Source organism: Haemorhous mexicanus, chromosome 3 (genome assembly GCF_027477595.1).
Source record: "Haemorhous mexicanus isolate bHaeMex1 chromosome 3, bHaeMex1.pri, whole genome shotgun sequence".
Taxonomy (NCBI): domain Eukaryota; kingdom Metazoa; phylum Chordata; class Aves; order Passeriformes; family Fringillidae; genus Haemorhous; species Haemorhous mexicanus.
This window is the reverse complement of record NC_082343.1, coordinates 48748675-48772165: the sequence shown is the minus strand read 5'-3', so window position 1 is coordinate 48772165 and position 23491 is coordinate 48748675. Positions and strand designations below refer to the sequence as shown.

The window sequence follows — 23491 nt, the reverse complement described above, 5'->3', positions numbered from 1 at the left end:
GTATTTTTTCAATTAATTTCTGCCTGAGGATTGGCTGTGATACTTATCCACTGGCAAACCTAGTTTCAGATTTCAGCTTTAAAATATAATTGGCAGCTCAGCAAATTCATAAAATTGATCCCCATTCACACTTATTTTTGGCTTGCGTTAAGAATGTGCCAACCTGGAACTCTAAACTTAACCCCGAGTGACTTTCCCAGGGCTGCTGCCCTGAAAGGAAAGCCTGGCAGTAGCGCCTGGGCCCCAGCCAAGATAAATCCTGAGGGCCGATGGCAGGGCAGCCACAGCCTGAACTGCAGGTGAGGGGAGAATAAAGAGAGATGGAATAAAGGGTAGATTTTGTAAAATGCCCGCGCCGCGTGTTCCAGGTCGCGGAAGGCAGCAGCACTGGCTTGGCCGGGCAGATCGAGCCTCATCCGTGGTTTCTTTCAGCCTGGGGGTGGCTCTCAGGCCGGCTCCCGCCCGGCTCAGCGTGGGTGCCGAGCGGAGCCGAGCCCGTCCCGCGGAGCCTGCGGCGCGCAGCGTCCCGGCGCGGCTCCCGCTGCTCCCAGGGCAGCTCCTGCTGCCGGGATTTCCCCGAGCGCACGGCACCCGCCGCGTGTCAAAGCGGCCTCGGAGCAGCAAATCCTGCTCCTAGTGCTGCCACATTGACACCTTGTGGCGGACTTGGCCGCCGTGTTCTCTGGAAATAGGTTATGGGTGCGCGCCTCAGGGATGTCGGCTGCGGGACGTCCCCTAGAGGCTTCCATTTGGCTGTGGGCAAATTCGAACATTAGAACATCAAAGAGCAAAGTGCAGAGGCTGACCCAAACCAGTGTCTCCCAAATACCATTCCCAGTTGCTTATCAATATCATAGAAGATGAACAGAAATAACTTGATTTTTTTTTTTCTACTGATGTAGAAAATTGGATTCTCTGCCCTTTTTTCCATAATATTATTTATTTTACATCAATTTAAACTGGTATGCATTTTTTTCACCTTCTGCAAGGCTTAAATATGACCTAGGGAAGATGCTCCAGAGATTTAAAGATCTTCCATCTGCTTCTTTAAGTGAAGCCAGGGCTCCAAACCCACCACATGTCATACATTATGTTATGAACAAAAGGATATGCAGATGCTGAAGTTCTCCGAGAATGTTTCCCTGCTGGAAATAACATTTTTACAAGCTTCTGTATTCGCTTCAGCCTCTTCCTAACAGGACCTCCTGTGGGGAGAACTCAGTATTTCTCATTCTGATGATGGTTTTGAGTAACACTTCTAATTGTCTGCCAATGGCTGTGTATATTTTGGCAATAACAAATCTGCTTCCCTGCTAAATTTTCCTTAGCACCACTTTTGGAGCAGTGTTGGTGGGGGGTGGGGGGGGGACGGGACACTGCAATCTTTGCCAGGGCATCATGGCACTTCTTAGGATTTAGATTTCCCTGTAGCTGGAGAATGTGGTATTATTTAATGAAGTGCATTTTGCTGTTTACCCGTTCAAGTGGTAAAAGCCATCACATTCCTCTGGGCTTCTCCTGCTGCACCCTTGGCAAGCCTTGGCTGTTCTTTAGTCCTCGTAGGCAGTTCTGGTCTCTGCACAGCTCTCCTCCCAACCATGCCAGGAGAACTTTAATTCCTGTAGTAAAATGAAGTCAAATCTTGAAACAAAATCACCAGACAGTGAAGTGATCTTTGTCATGACTTTGTGTTCAGTGTTGTAGCTCATTTGGTTACTACAGCTGATGCTGCTTCTTATTTAGCACTTTTCTCAGTTGTTTGGAGTCTCTGCAGATATTAAATTACAGATTCTAAATTCAGCAAGCTGAGAGCCACAGCAGAGCTGGGCCTGCTTTGCTCAGTCTTGCAAATGTGCAGATGGGGGGCAGGCACCTTTTTCAGTCTTACTTTGCACAGCAGGTCCTTTCCAAGGTTCATCCTACCATGTGTGACATTCAGTACTTGCTTCTTCAAGCTCTACTATTCATTAATTGTATTTAATTAATTGGAATCAATTGTATTTTTGTTCTTTTTCTGAGAAAATCTACTTGTTTGTCCAGTGTGGCATTTTTTTATGCCATCTATATTTTGCTGTCTGCTCCTAGCTTATGTTTTTCTTCTGTCATCAAGTGTGCTGATGCCCCTTTGTCTTCTGTATGGAAGTGTTGGTAATTCCCTGCTGTAACAGCAGTGTTAGTAATTCCCTTCAATGCCCAAACTAGGGAATTGTAGGTCAATGGAAATCCTGAGCCCAACAGGGATGGGAGGGGAAAGGGAAGATGAGGAAAGAGTTTGACTCAGGGAAAGAGGAGGAGCTGGCAGTGTGGTTAGGGTGAACAGTCCTGATGCCACCATTCATGCACATCATCCAGTTTCCTGACTGCACTCCAAGCCCTGCCAGCCCTGCAGGGGTTGTCCTGACTCTGTGGCTCGCTGCCTCACATGGGCTGTGTTCTCTCCCTGCTCTGCTCCACTGCCGTGTCCTCTGGGCTGCGTTTGCAAAGTCAGCACTTCAGCACATCCCACTGAAGAGCTCCTCTGAGCTGCTGCAAGACTTCAAGGCAGTGAGCCCAGCTGGGGGTGGAGAAGGGATGTGGCTAAAATACTATTAAAAAATTTGCTATCAATTGCAAGTCATTGCACTTTCTCAATAATGCTAATGATGCTGTAATATTAAACTCTTCTCAAGAGTTCAAAGCATCCCAGTCCCCCCAGTGCATGGGAGATAGATCCTACAGCAGTCTTGTGTGTCCATGAGTGAGTGCCAAGGTCTGTCACACTCGGTGAAGTACAGGCCTTGTTCTTCCCAACATTTCTTAAGGCAGAGAGAAGCCATGTTCTACATAGTTTTTGTGATTAGCTCAAATATTTGCTTATAAATTGTGCCAGCTCTTGTGGGAACTGAGTTAAAATATTATCAAAACTTCTCAGAATAATTGGCAAATACAAGTGTTTGATACCCAGCAAGGTTATCTGCTTAAAAACTGTTTTGTGGCATTAATTCTTATGGTACCTCAGCTCCCCACATTAGCAGGCTTGTCACCCATGTTCTGCGAAGGAGAGAGTTCTGTACTTTAGCAGAGGTGGTGGGAGGTGTGTTGAGGTGCCCAGGACTGCAAAGAGCACCCTCCTTCCCCCTTCTTATGCTGAGGAGCTATTGGCTATTGCAGGGCTGAGCCAAGACTTCTCAGTGAAATATTTGTGTTTAGTTCCCCTAGCCCTTTGCAAGGGAGGGTGTCTCTGGCTTTCTGCCTTTTTGGGAATGGCTGAGTGTAGAGAAAGTAAGAGGATTTTTTCTCTGGCTTTGGTTTGCTTTTTTTTTTTTTTTTTTTTTTTTGGCCTTTTTTTTTTTTTTTTGGCCTTTTTTTTCCCCCTGACTTTTTTTTCTTAAAATGAACTTGGCAACTCTGTAAATCTCCCTTGGGAAAGCAGCCCATCTCCAGGAAGATTGCTCTCAGTGCTTCCAGCTTCTTCTAAAAGTCTTGACAACCAAAAAGCAGAGAACATCAAGGGCTTTCTGAGCCTGTTAAGATTTATGGGCTCATTTGCAACTTGGCAGTGAGAGCTGGCCTCAAATGCATCTCAGCAGAGATACCAAATAGCAACAGCCTCTTAGCCCTCTGTCCAAGAGCTGCCGCCTCCTTTCTGTTCTCAGCCCTTTCCCTTGCTCCAGGGGCTGACAAAGGCAAATAGAAATCCCTGCTTTGGAAAGTGCAAAAGGCCCTGCTGCAGGAGCTCCTGAGCCCCATGTGCTTGTGCTGTGGTGGAACAGGGAAGCACTCCCTGCTTTCTGTGGGCTCCTGGCCAGAAGCAGAGTTCCTCTCAGGCAGTGACACAGCTCTGCTGCTGAGCTGCCCTTCCAACAAAATCCCCATGAGAAAAAACCCTCTGGTGAGAGCAAGAGCCAAGAGAAATCAAGTTCTGTTTAGCACCAAAGTCTGATTTATTTTCTCAGACACTTTCTCAGTAGAGTGCACATTCTATGTATTTTACAAAAAGATTCCTCAGTAAATATTACAGAAATTAAAAGGAAAAAAAAATTAAACATTGAGAGGGTTTTGGACAACCACCAAATTCCTGTGCATCCTCAAAGGAAAAGGAGAAAAGTTCATGCACATATCCAGCAAGCCAAGGGCACCATGTAAAGGCAGTGTGCCAATTTTTCCATGGATTCTTAAATGCTTTGTGTATTGAAATATGTAACATGCCAGACATGAAAATTATTGTTGACATGTACTGTTACATCCTGCTCCATTGCTGTGCGTGTGTTTTCTGGATGCTGCCATTTGGGACTTGCTTTGTTTGGGTGGAAGGTATTTTTCCACTCAGCATCACACTTTGTCTCCAATATTTTTTGAGGCATGTCACAGAGAATGTTTTCCATAGTTTTATTTTAACTTCTGGTTTGTTGGAACTTCTAATCCTTATGTAATATGTACTGGATAAATTTATAAGCCATTCTGACAATCCATAGGACATATGGAAAAAACAGTCATGTTCTGTGAACATAAATCATACCTCCAAAATTCAAATTGCTATTTCTTGGAGCCAACCACAGGGGCACAAGAAAATGAACAGACACAGTATACTTATTTTCTGCAGATTCTTCAAACACCATCATCAAAAAAAACCCCAAAAAACTAAAAGCTAGTGGTGGTTTCCAGAGGGAAACAAGTCAAACTATCACAGCTTTCAAAAAATTCATCATGTGATAATGTCACTAAGGGTAAATTACTGCTACTCTTGGAAAAGAAACAGAATTCCAACTTCTCATTGAGGACTGTGTTTAATTCCTTCATGAAACTAACAACCCTGCACTTCAGAGAAATGAGATACTGCAGGGTCAGAGAGCTTGAAAATCCAACCTGAATGTTGAAGCATCACTTCTAAGATGACTGGGACTGGGGGAAAAAGAAAACAAAACCAAAACCTAAACAAAATAATAACAAAAAAACCCCACCATGTAAGTAAAACTCAGAAAATTAAGACGTTCTTGAGAACAAAGTGTTATAGATGAACATTTTATAATGTGTTAAAGCATTTTTAAAACATGTCATATTGACATACTTAAACTTTGGTATAATGCCAAAAAGCCTTCAGGATCAACCTTACTAATTGGATTGAACCTGAAGCATTCAGTGGAATAATGCAGAGATTAGCAGCTTTACAGCTTACTGAAAATCAAACATGTCCTAACAGAACATGGTTTTCTGTATAATTGCATCATGGGGCCACATTTGGTAATTGAGAGTTAAGTCAACAATAGATTCCTTGTTCAACACAGGAGACACTTTCAACCTTTTTTTCTTTTTTTCCTCTTTAGCATCATCTGGACTTCTGGATTTTTTTAATTACCATCCCCAAGCCCTCAGTCCACACCAGGACTTACATTGAAGATGTATTTTATTTATGCTCTGTGTGTCCCTTTTCTGAGAAATATTCCTGTGTTTTCCTTCAGGTGCTCTGGTGCACCTCCAGCCCCTTCTGTGTGCGCTCAGCATGGCTTTAGAAGCACGAGGTGTAGCTCTGAAAGCTCGCTGGCAGCAGGTTGGGCTTGAATCAGGTGATGACAGGGACCCAGAGCTGCCTTCCAGCAGAGAGCACAGCCCTGTGCTGGGGGAACAGGCCAAATCACCTCCTGTGCTGGCTGGGCAAGCACAGCTCTTTTACAGAAGTCGAACCATAACTTAGGACTCTAAAAACACATCCAGTGTTTCAGGGCATTAATGAAAAGCTGTGCCATCCTCAATCCAGGCACCAGTGAGCTTCAAATGCTGACAGCCCACTAACCCTGAGCCCTCCTGTTCCCTTTCAGGGGAGGTGGAATGCAATCCCACTGCCGTGGTTGACAGCTTTGCCTAGACTGGATCCTTATACTTGTATTCCTGGAGCAACTGTAATCCTTGCCACAACACCCTCTAAAAACAGGTAGTTAAGCCTCAGAATAAGCCTCAGTTAGTTAAGCTTCCGCATCTTCTTGCCCTGGGACTTGTGCTGATTGGGAATGGTTTGCTCTGGAGGTTTCACAAGTTTCTGTGTCTTTGAATCATTAAAGCCCAGCAGGCAATATCATAGAATCACAGAATTGTTTGAGTTGGAAGGAACACAAAAGAACATGCAGTTCCAACACCCCTGCTGCCATGGGCAGAGACACCTTTCACCAGACCAGATTGCACAGAGTCCCACCCAGCCTGCCTTAAACACTTCCAGGGATGGGGCATTCACAATTTCTCTGTGCAAGCTCTGTCTCACCACTCACACAATTAAGAATTTCATCCTAAAATCTAATCTAAACCGACCCCGTCTCAGTTTGAAGCCATCCCCCTGTGTACTGTCACTGGAGTTCCTGATTACGTGTCCCTCTCTGGCTTCCTTGTAGGCTCTCTTCAGATCCTGGAAGGTTTTTATGAGGTCTCCATGCACACTTCTCCAGGCTGAACAGCCCCAACTTCCTGAGCCTGTCTTCACAGGGGGGGAGCTCCAGTCCCCTTATCCTGGATACTGGGGTACAAAGTCATGACCTGGCTCATCCCACTGTAAGGATAAGGGGAGCACAGCTCCCTGTGGATGTTTATTTGCTGGGCAGAGGGTGGCCTTGCAGCTGGGGTGGGCCAGTAGTTCCTGTAAGAGGCATTGGGGTAGGCATGGGCTGTCTGGAACAATCCCATTCTGTTGCTGCGCTCCAGCTGCGGGGGCTGCCCCGGGGGCTGGCTGGGCACACAGCGCTGGGGCTGGGGCTCGCCGAGCGGGGCCAGCCGGGCAGGGCACAGAGCCGGGCGCTGCAGCAAAAGGGGGGGCTGGCTCTCCAGGGCCTGTTTGTGCTGAGCGCCGCGAGGGAAGGAGCGGCTCCCGTGGCCCGCTCCGTGCACACCTGGGCGCTCCTGAGCCCAGCGGCGCTCCGGGCACATCGCGCCTGGCACGGCCGGGAGCGCTCCTCGCTGGAAAGGGCCCCTGGCAGAGCCGGGGCGCTCCAAGCCCTGAGGGGGATGAAGCGAGAGCAGTTTGTGCCTGAGGGCGGAGCAGGGCTGGGGGCTGTCCGCGACCGCCCTGTCCCGAGCGGTGCATCGGGACCAGCTGCAGCCGTAGGTGTCCTCACGGATGGACACTGCTGACATCCTCTCCAGGAGCGGCTCCGGCTGCGGCAAGCGCCGCTCCAGCCGCAGGTCAGAGCCGGCACTGCTGGCCCAGGCACGGAATGTCTGCTCCGAGCAGCTGCCCTGGGACCGGCCCGGGCAGCAGGAGGGCCCAGAGCAGCCTCTGGCTTCCCGCAGAGTTTCCGTGCAGGCATCGCACGGGGAGCACTGACACCTCTCCTCCTCCTTCCCCAGGGCTAGCGGGGCCTTTGTTTTGGCCCTGAGCTCATCAGCAACCGAAAGCTGAGCTTGATGTTGTCTCTCTGGATGGTAAAATTTGCATTTATTGCCATAGGTGCATTTTTTACCTGAAAGGATAAAACCAAATCAGACAGGAAGCAGTCACTAGCACCAACATCAATTAACGCACACATCGCTTCTCCCCAGCACTGGGTGTGACAAAGGCAGAAAAAAGAGGAAGTACTATTTTCAAACTCAGTACTGTTGACTCCAGATTTAAATATTGCTGATATTAATAGCAGGGTGAAGCAGCAGTGAAAGGAAGTCTCAGCTATTTTGGAAGTGTCTGATATTCATGTTTCAGTTCCTGCACTCAGCGGGCTGGAGGCCTGCTGCTACAGAAGGTGGCTTTAAAAAATGGCAGAGGGACTTACCTCTGAGAAACCTGCATGTTGCTGGGGGCTGTCGGGTGGGGAGAGAGGGAAAGTTTGGATGACCATTCCCAAGTGCTGCAGCAGAATCCACTCCACCAGGAGAGAAGTGTGTGTGGGCAGGACAGCCAGCACAGCCACGGTGCCCGTGGGTGCTGTGTGCAGGCAAGGATGGAAGGGCCAGAAACATCTGCTGCCTTTGCTGAGGCTGCAGCCACTCAAGCAGGAGGGGGAAAAGCATCACACCTCAGAGCAGCCCCAAGCCAAGAGCCCACCACACAAAGCAGGACAGCGCACGGCAGCGGCCCCTAGCCGAGGGAGAGCACTGCTGGGAAGCAGGGGGCAGCTCACAGCACGGGGAGAAACCCACCATAAGGGCAAGGCTGCCATTTTTTCTCAGGAAGCACTGGCTTTTTGCTGAGGAAGTTACTTAAGGTGGGTCCATGCCGGCCTAATGGATCGTCGGGAGGCATAAACCTGGAAAAGTAAAAGAAGCCTTGGATGTGAGCCCATGGCTGTGCATGCTGGATGTCTCAGGGAAGTGTGATTCCCCTGGACACCTCAGCTATTAGGAAACTCAGGAGAGAAGAGAGGTTAGTATGAACACACTGAGGAGCACTCAGCTCAGCCTTGCAGGCGTGTGGAAGAATGAAAACCTTCTCTCAGCAGGGATGGTGAAGGGCCAGAGAGATCAGCTTCTTGTCTCTTCTAGCAAGCTACAGCTGCAGAAACACTGGGAAAAGTCCTATTTTGTTGTGTAGGTGAAGTAAAAATATTCTCACAGATTTAATTCTGCTTCTCATGGGAAACAGAAATTAAAAGATACCAGCCCTTGGTTCAACATCACAAATTGGATTGGAAAGAAGGAAACCTGGCCATTAATGCTGCCATTCAAGTAGAAATGTTCACAGAAGAGTGACATGGGAGGTTTTAAGACCAAAGCTGAGGGAGTAGGACACTCAAGAAACGAGATAAGAAAAGCTGCTGTAAATTCCTTTCATAAAAAGGCTCATGAATTCTGCTGCTGATGGGAAGTGCTCTGATGCTGGAGATGACTTGGCCCATAATGTTTAAACTCCAGGTTCTATGACACCATCATCTCTTACCTGTTACTGACAAAGGAGTACATGAGTAGTCGCTGCTCGATGAACCATTTCCACTCGGGGTTTTCGTTCTGGAGGTCCCGGTAGTGGTCATTGGAAACAATGACTCCGTCCCTCTCGTAAGCCACTTTCACTATGTAGCGATCGTCGTAGCAAACCACCCGCTTGCCCTTCACCTTCCGGGAGGGGGTGTACACCAGGATGGATTGCTTCTCCAGCTCCTCAAGGATGTGCTGATCTGGTGGGGGATTGGCAGAAGTTGAGGAGGGAAGCAAAGAATGAAAGAGAAACAAATTAATTAATTATGGCCAGGTCTCAAACGTCTGCTAGAAACTTACAGGAATATAAAGATACTTCAGCACTTTAGGAAACTCAGGGGGCAATTTTCAGATGCAGTGATATCTGGTGGTCATTTGGCAACTTGAAAATTAGGTCTTTTACAAAGAGGTTTACCTAACCTGTAAATTTTGAGACACCCTTTTTTGATTTTTAAGTCTTATCTGTAAAAGAATGCCTTGAATTCTACAGCAGAGTCTGACACTGAATCCCTGCAGTGCCCTTCTTACCCTGCTAGATGCCAGAAGGCTCATACCAGCCCTGATGTAAGCTTCACATGGAGTTAAACTTGTGTGATAAAATACATAAATAAACCTGTTTTGCTGCTGTTGAGGACACTCTGACCTCTTGCCACTCCTCTGCAGGAGGGCACATCCACCTCATCTGCAGACACCAGGCTGCTGGCACAAACCTGGCTGATTCCCAGACAAAATCTTTCTCCACAAACCGAGTCTCACTCCCCTCCATAGATTTCTGCTGATGCGTTTTCTTCTCCGGGAAGGGGAGCCCACACACCCTCTGTGTTGGGTAGCAGGCTGACAGATAAAAGTCATCCACTAATGAACATCACTGTCTCCTGGCAGGCCTCAAAGGCTCCATAGACTCATTGCAAGCTGACAAACTCCTTCTTTAACTCAGCTTGGCAGCACCTTGTGCTTGTTAAGCAGAAGGTTTAAAGCAGTGTGACAAAGCCTTGTAAGCAGTCTGAGCTGCTCGCCAGGAGCACTGAGTGGGGCAATGAATTAATGACTCATTTAAGTGGGAAGCCTGATACACAACTTGCTCTGTGCTTGTCTTTACAGGAAAAACAACTGTACTGGGTTCTTCACACAGCCCCTCTCTCCAAGCTGCACCTAATGGCTGCCAAATTCCACCAGGATGTGACCCACCTGCAATGGGGCTGTCTTGTCGAGGGGGCTCCTTTCTCCAGAGCGGGACAAAAACCTTGATGTAGGTGTGCCCCCTCTCTCGAAACCAATCCACTGCCAGCTGGATCCCCCAGCAGGAGAACACCTCCTTGTTTCCATGGCTGTAAAGAAAGAGAGAGGATGATGAGGCAAAGCTTTCATCAAGCTTAGAGTTCTCTTGAACTGAGCCAGTAATGAAAAAGGCAAAATAAACAGCTTTTGTGTCATTCACCAGTTTCCAAGAAAACAACTGGCAGGGTGTCCTGGTGGGACAGATCCAAACAGCTCCTCCAGCAGAGCCAAAGATTTCTCTGAAACAGTTTGGATGCTTAAAACCAGAGGTGTCCTATCCCCCATTTCTGTGACCCAAGCCTATTCCTTCCATCTGTATCTGGATGGACTTAAGTTCTAAAGTACCAACAAGATCTTAGGCCTTGTCAAACACTTGGCATGCCTTGTCTGAAAAAGGTTTGAGGGGTGAGAGTTTCTTCCTGCACAAGCAGAAACACATGAGGCTCCTGTGAGAAACAAAATGTGGGAATTTTCTTCTATGGTAACAGGGCCCTTGGAGATGTTAATGGCTGAAGTGGCTGCAGGTATGATCGCAGGTGATCTTTTTTGGAAACTTGAGACAAAATAAAGGGGAAGAAAAACTGTAAGAGGCAGGATAGGAAATGTAGAGAATGAATAAAGGGACAAGACATCAGTGGAGTGGGCACCTCAGGCCCACTTTTGTCTTGCTCTAGTGGATATTTTCTTCATTGCACAGAGAGGTAGGAAAGCCCTAAGACAAGTGTTCTAGGAGTGCCAGCAAGGTGGGTTCTGAAGAATTCAGTATGCAGCATCAAACAGAAAATAACCTCAAGGAAAACAGCTGGGGGTGACATCCTTCTAAATGTCCCACCTTCCCTGAAAGTTCCTACTCCTTGGCATTCACTTATCAGAAATTTGACTACAGTACAGTGTATGTGTAAAGGAAGGTAGTTTGTGAACTTCCTCCCTTAGCAGGGAAACTGAAATAAACTGTACACAAAGTCCCAAGTGGATAAATGCCTTCACAGTACCTACAGAATGCTCATCCTTGTACTTTGACCTTTCTGCATGATATTGCCAGTCTCACTCAGGCTTTCACCTCTGCAAATGCCCTTGGGAGCGACTCTCTTGGCTGCTCCACCCCCCTGCACTGACAGACCAGTCAAGGGTGATGCCACAGTCTTAAATGAGTGTCCCACCACCCTCCCAGGGATTCATCTCTAGGATCTGTCTACCCCAGCCTCATAACCAAAGCTGGTTTTACACCCAATAAAAGCTTCTGTCCCGAAATGGTGACCACAGATGAAAAATAGCACAATTTGTAGGAAGAAACCTGGCTGCCTATTAAGAGCTACCAAGGCAATACGAAGTCATCCAAAACCTTTAGCAATAATAAATGGTCTGATGTGCTTGGCACATCTAACCTACATTTTAGAACTGTTTTGGGCTGTTTTGTTTGGTTTTAAAGGATAGGATCATTCCCGGATATTCGTAACATCATCTGGACTGTTGAATTGGAAGTTTGAGTGACTTTTTCAGATAACTGCCTTTAAAAGGCAGTCCAGGTACTTCTTTGATGCCATGACTCAAAGAAAGTTCAGCAACATCTTTCTTAAATATTGGCAACTTGTATGGATAATCCTGTGCAGAAAGCAAAATACTCAAGCACAAGTGGGTCAGCCAAAAGGCTGAGTGGAGCAAGGAAAGTGAGGCACCTGGAACTGCTGCTCAGCATGATCAGCTAATCCAGCTGCTGCTACACAGCTGCAGCCAGACCTGTGGGGCACCTGAGCAGTCTGTGCACGTGTGGGGGCTGCAGGTCCCCACGGAACAGCAGTGACTGCTGTGCAATGGGGCAGGGCCCTCGGAGCTCCCATCCTCCCTGTGTAGGCACACTCTGGCTCCTGCCTTCCCCCAGAACCCAGGAGTCCATGGACCATAACCCATCCATGATCTGTCATAACTCGGTCTCATCTCTGCCTCTTGCCAGCAGCAGGGTACACTGTCCTTGGGTCACAGATCTGCAGGGCCCATCTCTCAGAAAAGAGATGGTGGTCTATCTGTTCATTGGCATCTCTGTGACTCCAGCAGTTAATCCATCATCAGCATCCTTTTTAATTTGTGCCATTCCGACTCTTGTGAGAGGTAGTTTAGGCAAATCTACTTCTTTTGAAAACTGCAAATGCCCCCTCTCCACGTGGTCATGACACAACATCAGCCAAAGCTTTGTCAGAAAGGCTGGGAACAGGCCTCTGCAGCTACCACAGCTTTAAAACCAGGTGTGAGTGCAAGCACTAGAGGAGATAGCAGTGTGCAGTGAATATGGTTATGACACTTCCCTTTTTCTATTAATACAACTCCATTTATTTTTTCCACCAACCTTGCTCAGCTTCCCATGGATAAGCTGGCGGGCAGTGAGATTTCTCATTACACCTGATGGAAACACCAAGTGTGCTGAGATGCCTGATAAGTGAGACTGGCTGAAGGCAGGGTCATTTTCCATTCAGCTTCTCTGGGTAGGCTGACTGATAGTTGGAGACTGCCCAGCCAGTTGCTTTATTACCCTGGGGCGTATCCATCCTTCTCAAAACCTTGCACTCCACAGTGGGCCCTCAAGGCCAACTCCGAAATGCTCCAGGAACAGCAATCCTGAGATATAAACATAAATGCTCAAGATATTTTTCCCCACACAGACAGCTGCCCCTTGGAGCTCTAACTTCTCAATTCTTTCATTCTTAAACTGCTGCTTCTGCTGCACTTCTGTGGTTGTTGGTATTGGTGATGATGGAGTTTTCCCCAGCAAGGGAACCTAACAACCCTTTCCCCTGACATCTGCAAACAGTCCTTCTCTGTCAGTCAGCAGCAAACCAGATAAATTAAAGCAAGGATACTGAAAGCACTGACCAGGACTACCCTGTTAGCCAGCACCACTTTGAAAGGCATCCAGGAGAGGAAAGCAGCTGCTCCCTTTCAGTACCAGCTGAACTGACAACTCAACAGTCTCCTCCACCATCCACAGACTCCATATCAAGGCAGAGTTTGGGATGTCTGAGAGGAGCTGTAAAACCTCTGCCTTTCTGAAACTTAAGGCTGCTGTGCCAGGAGAGCTGAGAACAGAGCCCATGGCCCACCACGGGTAAAACTGACCCCGGCACAGTGACAGGGTGGGTGATCAGCTCAGCCACACTGCCTCAGTGGGTGCCCAGTTCTTTTGCAGAGGCAAGAAAGAGCCCCTGAGGAGGAGCTTGGGTGAAGAGGCAAAGCAGGGCAGATCCTAACACCTGGCTACCAAGCCCATGACCCAGACAAGGCCAAACAATTTTGCCCTGCTGTGCATTTCCCACTCCTAAAGAGCTGCTTTGAGCAGGAACCTCTTAGTTTGTCTGGGATTTCTCCCTTCACCCACAAGATGGCATAATCTGCTTAGTCTCCGGTTGTTCTGGATGCGCTTGGCCACTTTTCTCTCTAACCAGAGGGGATGTGGTGTCACCTCATCTCACAGGACAGCCAAGAGAAGGAGGAAGCCTTCCTTTGCCCTGTTCCAGCCTGCAGGGATGGGCTCGGCCCTGCTGAGCGGACAGGGAAGTTAACAGAGAAAACAGACGGATAGCCAGTGCATCTTGGCTCCATATTGCTTGGATAAACAGAGGCCAGCTCACGGCTGCCTTGGGACATCCCATCCACAGGGACATGCCAGGCTCCCCATCTGTAAGAGCGCTTTCACAGAGCCAGGGCTGTGCTCAGGAAATGTGATTGGCCAGCATGGGTTGATGCGACGTTTCCCAGAAACAGAATGACTGAGGGGGAATTGAATCTATTCCATACAAGTCAACTATCAATTCCCTGATATTTACCTAAAACAGAAGCCAAATCAAAACCCAACAAAAATTATACAAGCCTTGAAATGTTCCCAGCTTGTATAGTTTTTGTTGGTTTTCGATTTGGCTTCCGTTTCCTTTTGGAGTTTACTTGCAAGACAAAGCAGTAAAACTGTGATATTGTTAGAAACCACAGTCACCTGACTTTATTTCCCCTCTCCTTAGATTAGTTGGGTGGTCTATCTGTTCATTGGATTTTTCCTGGAAACATCTCAGGTTTAGAAATCCTAGGTGCCCATTTGGAAAGGGTGGGTAATCTACTGGCGAGCTCCAAGGGAGAGACACTGCCACAGAGTGGGCAGAGGTTGCCTTAGGGAAGGTCAGAATGCAGATGGAGCCAGTATTTGCATGTGATGTGCATATTCATGGGCATTGAGCCAGCAGGCCCTTAAAAGCTGTGCATCAGCCAAAGAACAGGAATAAGCAACAGTCCATGCATCAAACGCATCGATGCACCTGAAGGAAAAACACACTTCAAGCCATCAGTTTTAAAAGTCAAGAGCTTCAGAGGAGGAGAGGTGCCTGTCAGGGAATGAGCTTACCTCATGGCGACATTGCTGCCGTCGATCACAATGGGCCTCAGGGAATCAGAAGAATCACCTTCATCTTCTCCAAGCCGCTTCAGCCCCGCTGTGGTGCCGCACGATCCACGGGCTACCAGCTTTAGCTGGGAAGGCTGAGCCTGGTTCTCCAGAGCCTGAGGTTTGCTCCCCATCCGAATCAGCTCTTTCAGCACATCGTCCTCCAGGGCCTCTTGGCCCAGGTTCTCCAGCACTTTGCAGATGTCCTGCTTACCATAGCCCAGCTTGCAGAAAAAATCCATCTTGCTCTGGTGCACTTCCACCCCTGCTGCAGAAACTTTTCTGGAGTGTGGTGGTGCTGCTTTGCTAGAAATTGAACCGGCCAGTGCCATTTTAGCAAGCACTTATGTTCCTTTAAGCCTGATGCTCCTGTCTTCCCAGCTGTGTCCCACAGGCATCAGCTTCAGGGAGGGAAAGATTAGCAACAACAGAACACAAGCATTAGGGAAGAACATGCAATTATCTCAATCCTTTGCCTAGTGCACAGCAGAGACCAGCAGGTTAGCTGTCCTCTCTCTGAGGAGACTGTCCAGCCTCCTCTCAGCATTAAAGCATTTTTCTGGTGTGCTCTTAATTATAAAAGCACCAGAGTGTCCCATGCGATGTTCGTCACTCTCCAAATATTATGTCAGACAGGTGTCACTTGACTTGGTGAGCTGTGCCAGGCTGCCTGTGCGCAGGCTGCATGCGTGAGTTGGTTCTTCAGACTTATCTCACAGGAAATGACACAAAGGGGATTTTCAATTTGCTGTGTGGTTTCTCAGCCCCAGATAAATATCTGTCAAGTTTTACTGGACGGGCCCAGATGCCATAGCAACTTAACAAGTATAGCCAAATTTCATCCAGTGATTTAAGAAAACATGCTGTTTGCAAAGTATCTAGAAACAGATTTTTTTTATAGTTTCCTCTTTCCTACTATGTGTCTGTCTGTGTGCATACGGACATAAATTCTGAAATTCTGTCACTCATCAGTTCTAATGATGCCTGACTACTCTTTTCCTGTTACTTGCTATTTTGGTGAGGGCTTTTATTTTCAAAGAAGCAGATTGTTTTTTTGAAAGCAGTCAGGACAGTGCCTTGAAGCAGGTGATCCAGAAAGCGGTTTCAATTTCACTTACGTTTATTGTCAAGGTAATTCAGAAATGAGTGTGCAAAAGTAGCAAAAAGCAACTTCATGTTCTCCAGAACTGCACCACGTAAATTTCTGGTCTACCCAGTGACTGAAGGTGATGGGCAGCACAGTCAGGGATACCCAGAGCTGCCCAAGCCCAACAAGGGTGACACAGGAGAACATACAGGGTGACCACTCCTCTGTCAAGCCAAACACCTTCAGCCACTGTTGGCTTGCTTGCACTGAAGCATCTCATGTCACAAAGCTGAAATTACTGGTGCTGCCTGGTTAAAAGCTGTGTCTGGTTCTTCTACCCACCCGAGAGATGTAAGGGTGGCTGTCCCCCCTTTGTGACTGCAGTCAGATCCAGATTTAACCGACCAAACAACCCCTCCGTGCTGAGCCCAGAGCCAGAACCACATCCCACCCACCAGCTCCCCTTCCCAGCCTGCCAGCCACTGCCTGCCCAGCAGGAGCCACCCCAGGAGCCAGAGGCTGAAACCATGTGGGAGAAGGCATGGAGGTACTGGAAACAAGGATCTGGGAGAGGATTCAGAGAGAAGCTCCTCCCTAAGGCATAAGAGCCTTCTCAGGCTGTGGGGAAGAAATCCACGCTGGGTTCAGTTAATTTAAAACTGATTAGTTCAGCAGGAAAACATGATAATTAGTTATAACTTCACCTAGTGAAACTTTGATTTTTACTTTTCTACGTAGCTTTATAAATTTCAGGAATTCTCTGGGAGAAATCTGGCACTCGGTTTAAAATGAAAAACAGCATCAATAAAATAAAGCATACTTTAAATATGTCATAACTTCAAGGGGAAAACAGTTACCAGGTGTATTTTTCCATCTAAACTAAATCATTACATTTTTGTCAGTGACTGTTTTCCTCACAGTGCACTCTGTAACATTTTTTACATCTAATCCTTGTTTTTAATTCATTGACTAAAAATGAAAATTAAAATTCTTTTTCATTATTGAAATGTTTTCTCATCTTTGGAACAGCTACTGTCTGAGCTAAAATACATTGATGTAACAAAATAAAGCAGAAGCAGTCACATCTGGGCTAGCACCACAGTCAAACCTGCTTCCAGTATGCAATTAGGGGCTACAAACCCTGAAAGTGGCTACTTCATTTTTTTTAAATGCCTAGACTTTCAAAAATAAATAATTTCTAATTAAAACTTTTCTTACTATGTCTTCAGGTTGAAAAGATTTACCACATATTTTAATTGCCATTACTATTATTTTCAAACCTGTACTTCTGTCTACTCTGATGCTTTTTCTTTTTTTTTTTTTTCTTTTTTCTCCCCCTTATCTTTTACTATCAGAACAATTTCCCATGTTAGCACCACATTGTGTTGCATGGATGTTTATCCTGGATTTCACCCGAAATGAGGTTTAATTCAATCCTTTAGAATTTTACCAGCTGCAGAGGGGGCAGAGGCCACGTCCACCCTGCAGCCTCCAGCACAGATGAGCAGGTGCTGAATGAAAGTTGTTCACACAACACTTTCCTAGCTCCATCCCAGGCAGCACCAAGCCCGTGGTCCATGTCTGCACACTTTGTTTCTTTCTGCAAGGCTTGGTCCCTCTGTGCAAGCAGTGAATCCCTCTGGCCTGGTGAGCTTGGGAAGCGCTGAGCTCCGGATGGGTGTCTGGGCTTGATGTGATGCAGTATCAGCCATCACCAGCAGTGTGATAATTCTGCAAAGTTAACCACTGGATTTCTGCTGCAGTGTGGCCAAACATCATAAATGGGTGACACAGGCACTGCAGGGTTTTCACCACAGAGAGGATAATTTGGAAAAACTGAGATGGAAGCCTCGGTCGCAGAAAACACTGAGGTCATGCTTCTCAAGGGGGAATTAAAGGGCAGTAAAATCCCTGGCTTACACATTAGTCAGGAGTGTGCCCAAGTCCAGCATGTAGCTGGCTGCTTATAACCAGCATAAAAAACATGACAAGAGGAGAAATCGTGTATCACAGAGTCCAGATTTTGCTATCACAAACAGGTTGTGAAATTCCATTTATAAACATTATGACCTTCATTTGCAAACTGCCTTGATTTCCTCCTGCTACTTTCCTCCCTTCATCTCAGCTGATCCCACTGGAATCTGTTTTTGTTTTCACTCCGCTGAAAGCCAAAGTCTTCTCATTTCATAGAATAATTTATCCATAGATAGGGGTGTGCCCATCCTATGTTCTAGCTCAAAAAGCACTCTCTCTGTGTTCTTGTGACTACTCTTACACACACACACACACAGAGAGAGACAGAGAAGAAATGGCTTCAGTCAGATTTACAAAATTCTATTTCAATTTTAAGATTAGAAAATTATAATTGAGAACACTTTTCCAAAGAACTGGTTGACTACATCTTGAATGACTTTAGAGAATAACTTTTCCTTCCATCAGGTATTTGCTCCTCTTCTGACCAGTCAGAGCAGCAGCCTCAGGGCACAGAACCACAATAAGGACCAGTTTGACTCACAGGGCTCTTCAAAGCCCCCTCAAAGGCCTGTTCTGCCCAGGCAGAGGCAGAGGGGACTCAGACAGACCTGGCCAAGGCAGAGCAGGATAAGGTCTTCTCTAAAGTTCACATGTATGCCAAGCAGAACAGGGAGCACAGCTACAGCTCCCTGCCACCACAGTGCTGCCCCTCACACCTTGGGGTTGGACCACTTCACCCCTGCCCCTCCTTCACCCCTGAGAATGACACGGCAAACCACCTAAGACACACAGCTCATTTGAGCCCTGCCATGTGGTGGGGCTGCTCTACCTTCAGAAAAGTAATAATTTTTATTTTCACAAATGAAAGATGCACATAACTCTTCATAAACACTTCACAGCAACACCAGACATTTGTTGTCTTGATGACTAAGAAAAGATTTGCCTTTTTCTTCCCCACATTCCCTGCTCAGTTTGCTGAAAATAATGAAGTCAAACTCCCCAGGGAGTGAGCTGTGCCCACAGGTAACCCCTCTTGCTCTGCACCTTACCTGGCAGCTGTTCTTTCTGTGGCCCAGAAGTGCAGTCCCACCATCCTCCAGCCAGAAGCTGGATTCAGAGCAGAACCAGGCTCACCAGGAAGTCACCAGCTTGTATTTAGAGGTAAGGCTGATGTAACTGAGGCAAATAAGTGCAGTGGGCAGAACTCATTTTATAGGAAGGTTTTACTTCCTCATTTGGCCAGCCATGCTCTCATATAACCATAGTTTGATAAACTTTCACTTCATTTTTCAAAAGGAAAAAAAAAAAAAATAAAAGAGGTTCCCAACACATCTCTGTTCTGAGTCACAGGCAAAAATTAGTCAGACTCACTCCAGCAGGGATGCAGAACACTGGGCAGTGAGAACATTGCATATGAATTCCGGGTCAAGTGAAAAATTTTCCACCAGGGTTGCTGGGCCAAGTTAGCACAGCCTCATTCCCATGCATCTGGCAAATTCCTGACCTCCAGGGAAATGTGGGAAAAAATACTTTAAAAAAATCAACATTTTGCTTAGCACCTGATACTGCAAAGCCTCATTCAAACATTTCCATATCTGAAGGAACCTGCTCTGGGACACTTCAATGAAATACCAAAATCCAAACAACCCTCTTTAGCCTGCTGGTGCCTCAAGTGAAAGACTGCTTCAGAGATGTTCAGCCTATCCACAGCAAAGTCTGACAGGCACTTCTTCATGGAAACCTGAGGTGTTCCTCTGCTTTTTCCTTACCTCACTGTGAAGAAATTGTGAAGAAATACACCCAAAATCCAATTTCAGGTAGCAAGATGTGTTGGAGACTCTAAGAGGAGTCAGCCTCTGGGACCTTTTGGATGCTTCAGACAGCTCTTGCATGTGCAGTGCCCTCTGCCCTGAGGGACAGCTGGGGTGCCGTGCTGTGGCAGGAGAGAACCTCTGCCACTGTCAGAAGGCAACACACCAGAGCAGGGCTGACCTTTCCCAGTCAGAAATCCCACTCCCTGCACACTTTGTGGGAGTAAGCAGGGTGGCCAAAGCCTTTGTAGTGGTATCCTGTTTAACCCAAAGGGTGTTTGCTCATTGCTGCAAGCCTCACCCTCACTTTTTCCAAGTGATGGTTGCACCTTTACATCACACCCACACTCCTGGAAACCCTCTGGGAGCCAGGATGCCCTGCTGCTGTGTAAAGCAGGGCTCAGGCAGTCACAGGATAAAGGGGCAGGACACAGCCTCCTCCGTCCTACTTCTGGCACAACATTTCCGCTAATCCAAAAAGCTGGGCAGGTTAAGGCTACAGAAACAGGGAAGTGTTCCTAGAGCCACAACTAAAGAAACATGCTAGCTCCCTGCTGCCCAGAACAGCTGTGAGAGCAGAACAACCTTTGACTCCTCACTCCTTGGACTCAGAATCACAGCATGAACTAGGCTGGAAAAGACCTTTGAGATCATCAAGTCCAACCTAAACTCCAAACATCCCTGGAGAGGAGGGATCTTCTCTGCTCCATTTAAGCTTTCACCATGCTCCACACCTCATCACAAGACCACCACGTAGCAGTACTACTGGAAAGAAAGGTGCTGCATTATTTTTAACCCAGGCAGGCAACAGAGCAAAGCACACTACATTGTGTGGTGGTTTAACCCCTACTTCTCAGTAAAATGGTAGTAAAACCTATTTAGGTTTTACTACCTAAATAGGAACAAACCAGTAATTATAAAAAGAAAAGAGAAGCCAATTAGATAAAAGGAATCTCATTTCTATTGAAATGACCATGCCCATCTAAAAAGCCATGAGCAAAAGATTTCAACATCATTCAAATTGAAGGCAGCCAGGAAGACCCTCAGCCAGTTCCTGAAACCTGTTTACCAAGGTGATCACCAGCTACCAGAGAGAAGACCATGAGAAATAACTCAACTTTTCAGATGGCCTCACACCCTTTCACTCAGCAGCACAGACACACGTTTGAGCACCAAAGGCTGTGGCTTTGTAGACATTTCCTTTCTGCTGTGCTCCCTTGTGCTGACAAGCATGCTGAGTTTTCCCAGCAGATTTATTGCTGCTCAAGGCCATTGCTATGCTGAAGAGGGAAAGAGCTGCAGCAGGAGAAGTTTTCAGAGGGGAAGATCTCCCCACTAATGGATGTTTGGGTGCTGAGGACTGAGGATTTACTGGTTTGTGAAACAACTAGACCTTCACCAGAAAGAATCACCACCAACCTCAAAGTGGGGCAGCCTTGTTGCAGCTGCTCCTGGAGGCTACAGAGTCGACCAAGCACGACTTTGAAGAAGGCTCCCTGTGCAAAACCACTTTCCTGGTGGTGTTAGACTCCTGCATGGAAAAACCACTCTCTTGAAACTGGTTCTGTGGAACACCTCAGGTGTTTTGGTCTACACACCTCAGTGAGGTATTTGCTTTGCTAAAGGAAACACTCACTATTGCATCAGCACAAGAGAAAAACATTATCAGCCTCTTCCTCATCTGAAAAGTTTACCTGCTGTCTACCAAACAAGCACGTGGCCACAGCAACACAGTGGAAATTCTTTAGCCCCTAACCAGCAGAACACAGACAGAATAAAGCAAGTGCTAAATCAAATGTAGGTCTACTGCCAGGAATATTTTTAATAATTGTGGAACTAATATATTCTCCATCCTGCTTCAAGTGAGAGTATCTCCCTACTGCCTTCAGGAAGGCTCAGGTCAGACCCTCAAGCCAAGCTCTCTCAGCAGTATAAGCTATACTCCTGATTTTAATTACAATTTTTAATGATTAGGCGAAATCTGGATGTTTTCTGCCAGTGAATTTCTTTCCCTGTTGGAGACACTGAAAATTTTGACTTGGAGACAGGTGTTCACCCCAAAAGCCTGCATCCCTAACTTAGCACATCCTACTAGAGTATCAGCTCAGTTCCTGACAGACAATCTTGTATTCACACTGGCAGAAAGCCGCTATCTTTAGAAGAGGTATTTCTAAATGCTTGCCAAAATGACCATCTTTCCTGCTTCCCCAAAACTATGCCACTGTAGCAAGCACTCCATCTGACCACAGAACAGAGAGAAGAAAAAACAGGAAAACCAATTCCAACAATGCAAACAATGGTAACTTCTTGGAAAATTGCAACCCCATCCATAATGTCTGATGTAGCAGGATCCCTACTTGGCTGGCCTAAAATATCTATTTTTCCTCCTTTTATATAACAAGATACTGCTATGACTCAAGTTGTTTTCCACTGGGCTTAAAATAAAAAAGTACCTTTAACAGAGTCAGAAAGTCCCAAACAAGTTTCAAGTTCAAAAGTTTACTGCCGTTCAGGTTAAGATTTCAGAAGGCTCTTGGAACTGTCTTTCAGCTTCAATGATTTATTGTTAGCTCATAAGACCTAAACCAACACACAGTTTGCTGGTACCTTTTAACACAGCTACCACATTTAACCAAGGTGATAGTGGCTTGCTCACTGAGAAAAAGCACATTCCATCAGTGGCCAGACCAAGCGTTTTACACAAAAATACCACCCTGAAGCAAGTATTTCCACAAATCTGATGGTAATTTAACATTTTTCAAATTGCTTGCACCTCCTCTGTGTGCAACAGGTGACTGATAGAAAAGGAGAGACATTACCCACGCTCCAGGAAGCTTACAAGCAAAACCTGTAATCCTGTTGCTAATAATGTACAAGTTTTACATGAAAAAAAATCAGGCTACAGCAGGCTGAGATGGACAAAGATAACAGCAGCAACAGAATCAGAAACTGTTCTAAACTTCTTGGAAATTTTAAAAATGCTTGTCCAAATAACTAATAGATGAGGGGAGTGGGGGAGAATTTGGTTTGGTTTGCTTGTGTGGTTGTTAAGGTTGGGTGTGGTTTTGACAAGTGGAAGGAAGCAGGTAGAGCTTTATCTCCAGAGAGTACAGGGGTACCACGACTGGGTTTGGGTAACTCCCACCCTGCAATGCCAACCACTTGGACACAACATTTATGCTAATTCTACTGACTTGTGTGATGTCCATGAGATTAGAAAGAGATCTCTGTTGCAACCTACCCTCCCTCTCACTTGCCTTTAGTGCTCTGCCGCCAGATCCTATTCATAACATGGTTTTGGCCAAGGCCACTCCCAGTCTAGGGCTCAAACTCAAGGGATCTACCAAGAATTAAGAAACTACAACATGTGACAGCAAAATTGTCACAAACTTACTCAAATCCACAGAATAAAACAGTTTAGAGTCAACATCACATTTTTAAGTTGTTGTAGGTAAAGGAATCCAATAGAAAACTCTGAGGAGCTGGTTTTTAAGCCTTTAACCACTGAACAGAGCCCTAAAACATGAGGTGTTCCCCTTCAAAGAAGCATCAGCTAAGTCAAAGTGAAGAAGTTGATGCTTCTGCTACACTTTCAATGCTATTTTCAACATTACAGAAGAAGGTTTTTGGTTCTGTTTTTCAACTACCACAAGAATCAAAGGTCAATAGCGAAACTGAGGCTGGAGAAAGCACTGACGAAAAGGAAATGACAGGGAAGTGTGACTTCTCATTAGATTAAAACAAGTCAACTCTTCAGCTCCCAGATAACGAAGTCCTGTCCACTCCAACACCTCTGGCTGGACAGGCACAGTAGGAAATGTTTGTGGTTTCAGCTTGTTCGTGCCATTCCCAGGAGAACCACACGTACACGACCATAATATCCAATGACAGGAGGAGTAAATCCCATCTAACCCAAGTGCTTTGCTGTCTATGTGCCAGGTGAACTGTGATCCCTCCAGTGTCAGCAGACTAGCCTAGAAATGCAGCCCTAAAATTAAGTACTTGCCCCCAAATTGGGAGCTTTTATACTGTCATTTAATCACCTATTAATATCAC

The 23491-nt window shown here is 46.4% G+C and overlaps 1 protein-coding gene across 2 annotated transcripts; it reads right to left on the bottom strand.

Annotated features, from left to right (window-relative positions):
- Positions 1-3899: 3899 nt before the first annotated feature.
- On the bottom strand, positions 3900-18814 carry ZC3H12D (zinc finger CCCH-type containing 12D). Of its 2 annotated transcripts, XM_059841712.1 has the most exons (6): positions 18674-18814; positions 14525-14964; positions 10054-10193; positions 8831-9065; positions 8095-8201; positions 3900-7421 (listed from the first exon to the last, which is right to left on the bottom strand). In XM_059841712.1, exons 2-6 carry the CDS (start codon positions 14893-14895, stop codon positions 6445-6447), a joined length of 1830 nt encoding a protein of 609 aa, XP_059697695.1. In that variant the 5' UTR covers positions 14896-14964; positions 18674-18814; the 3' UTR covers positions 3900-6444. The 2 variants fall into 2 exon arrangements, with proteins under 2 accessions (XP_059697695.1, XP_059697694.1); XM_059841711.1 differs by lacking the exon at positions 18674-18814 and having other exon boundaries at positions 14525-18647.
- Between the last annotated feature and the right edge of the window lie 4677 nt (positions 18815-23491).

Excerpts from the sequence above, each read along its gene's own strand:
- ZC3H12D (XM_059841712.1), bottom strand. The coding sequence starts at position 14,895 with ATGGCACTGGCCGGTTCAATTTCTAGCAAAGCAGCACCACCACACTCC. Across the intron at positions 9,066-10,053 it reads ACAAGACAGCCCCATTGCAG|ATCAGCACATCCTTGAGGAG; the intron begins GTGGGTCACATC and ends ATCCCCCACCAG. Across the intron at positions 7,422-8,094 it reads ATGGCAGCCTTGCCCTTATG|GTAAAAAATGCACCTATGGC; the intron begins GTGGGTTTCTCC and ends TTATCCTTTCAG.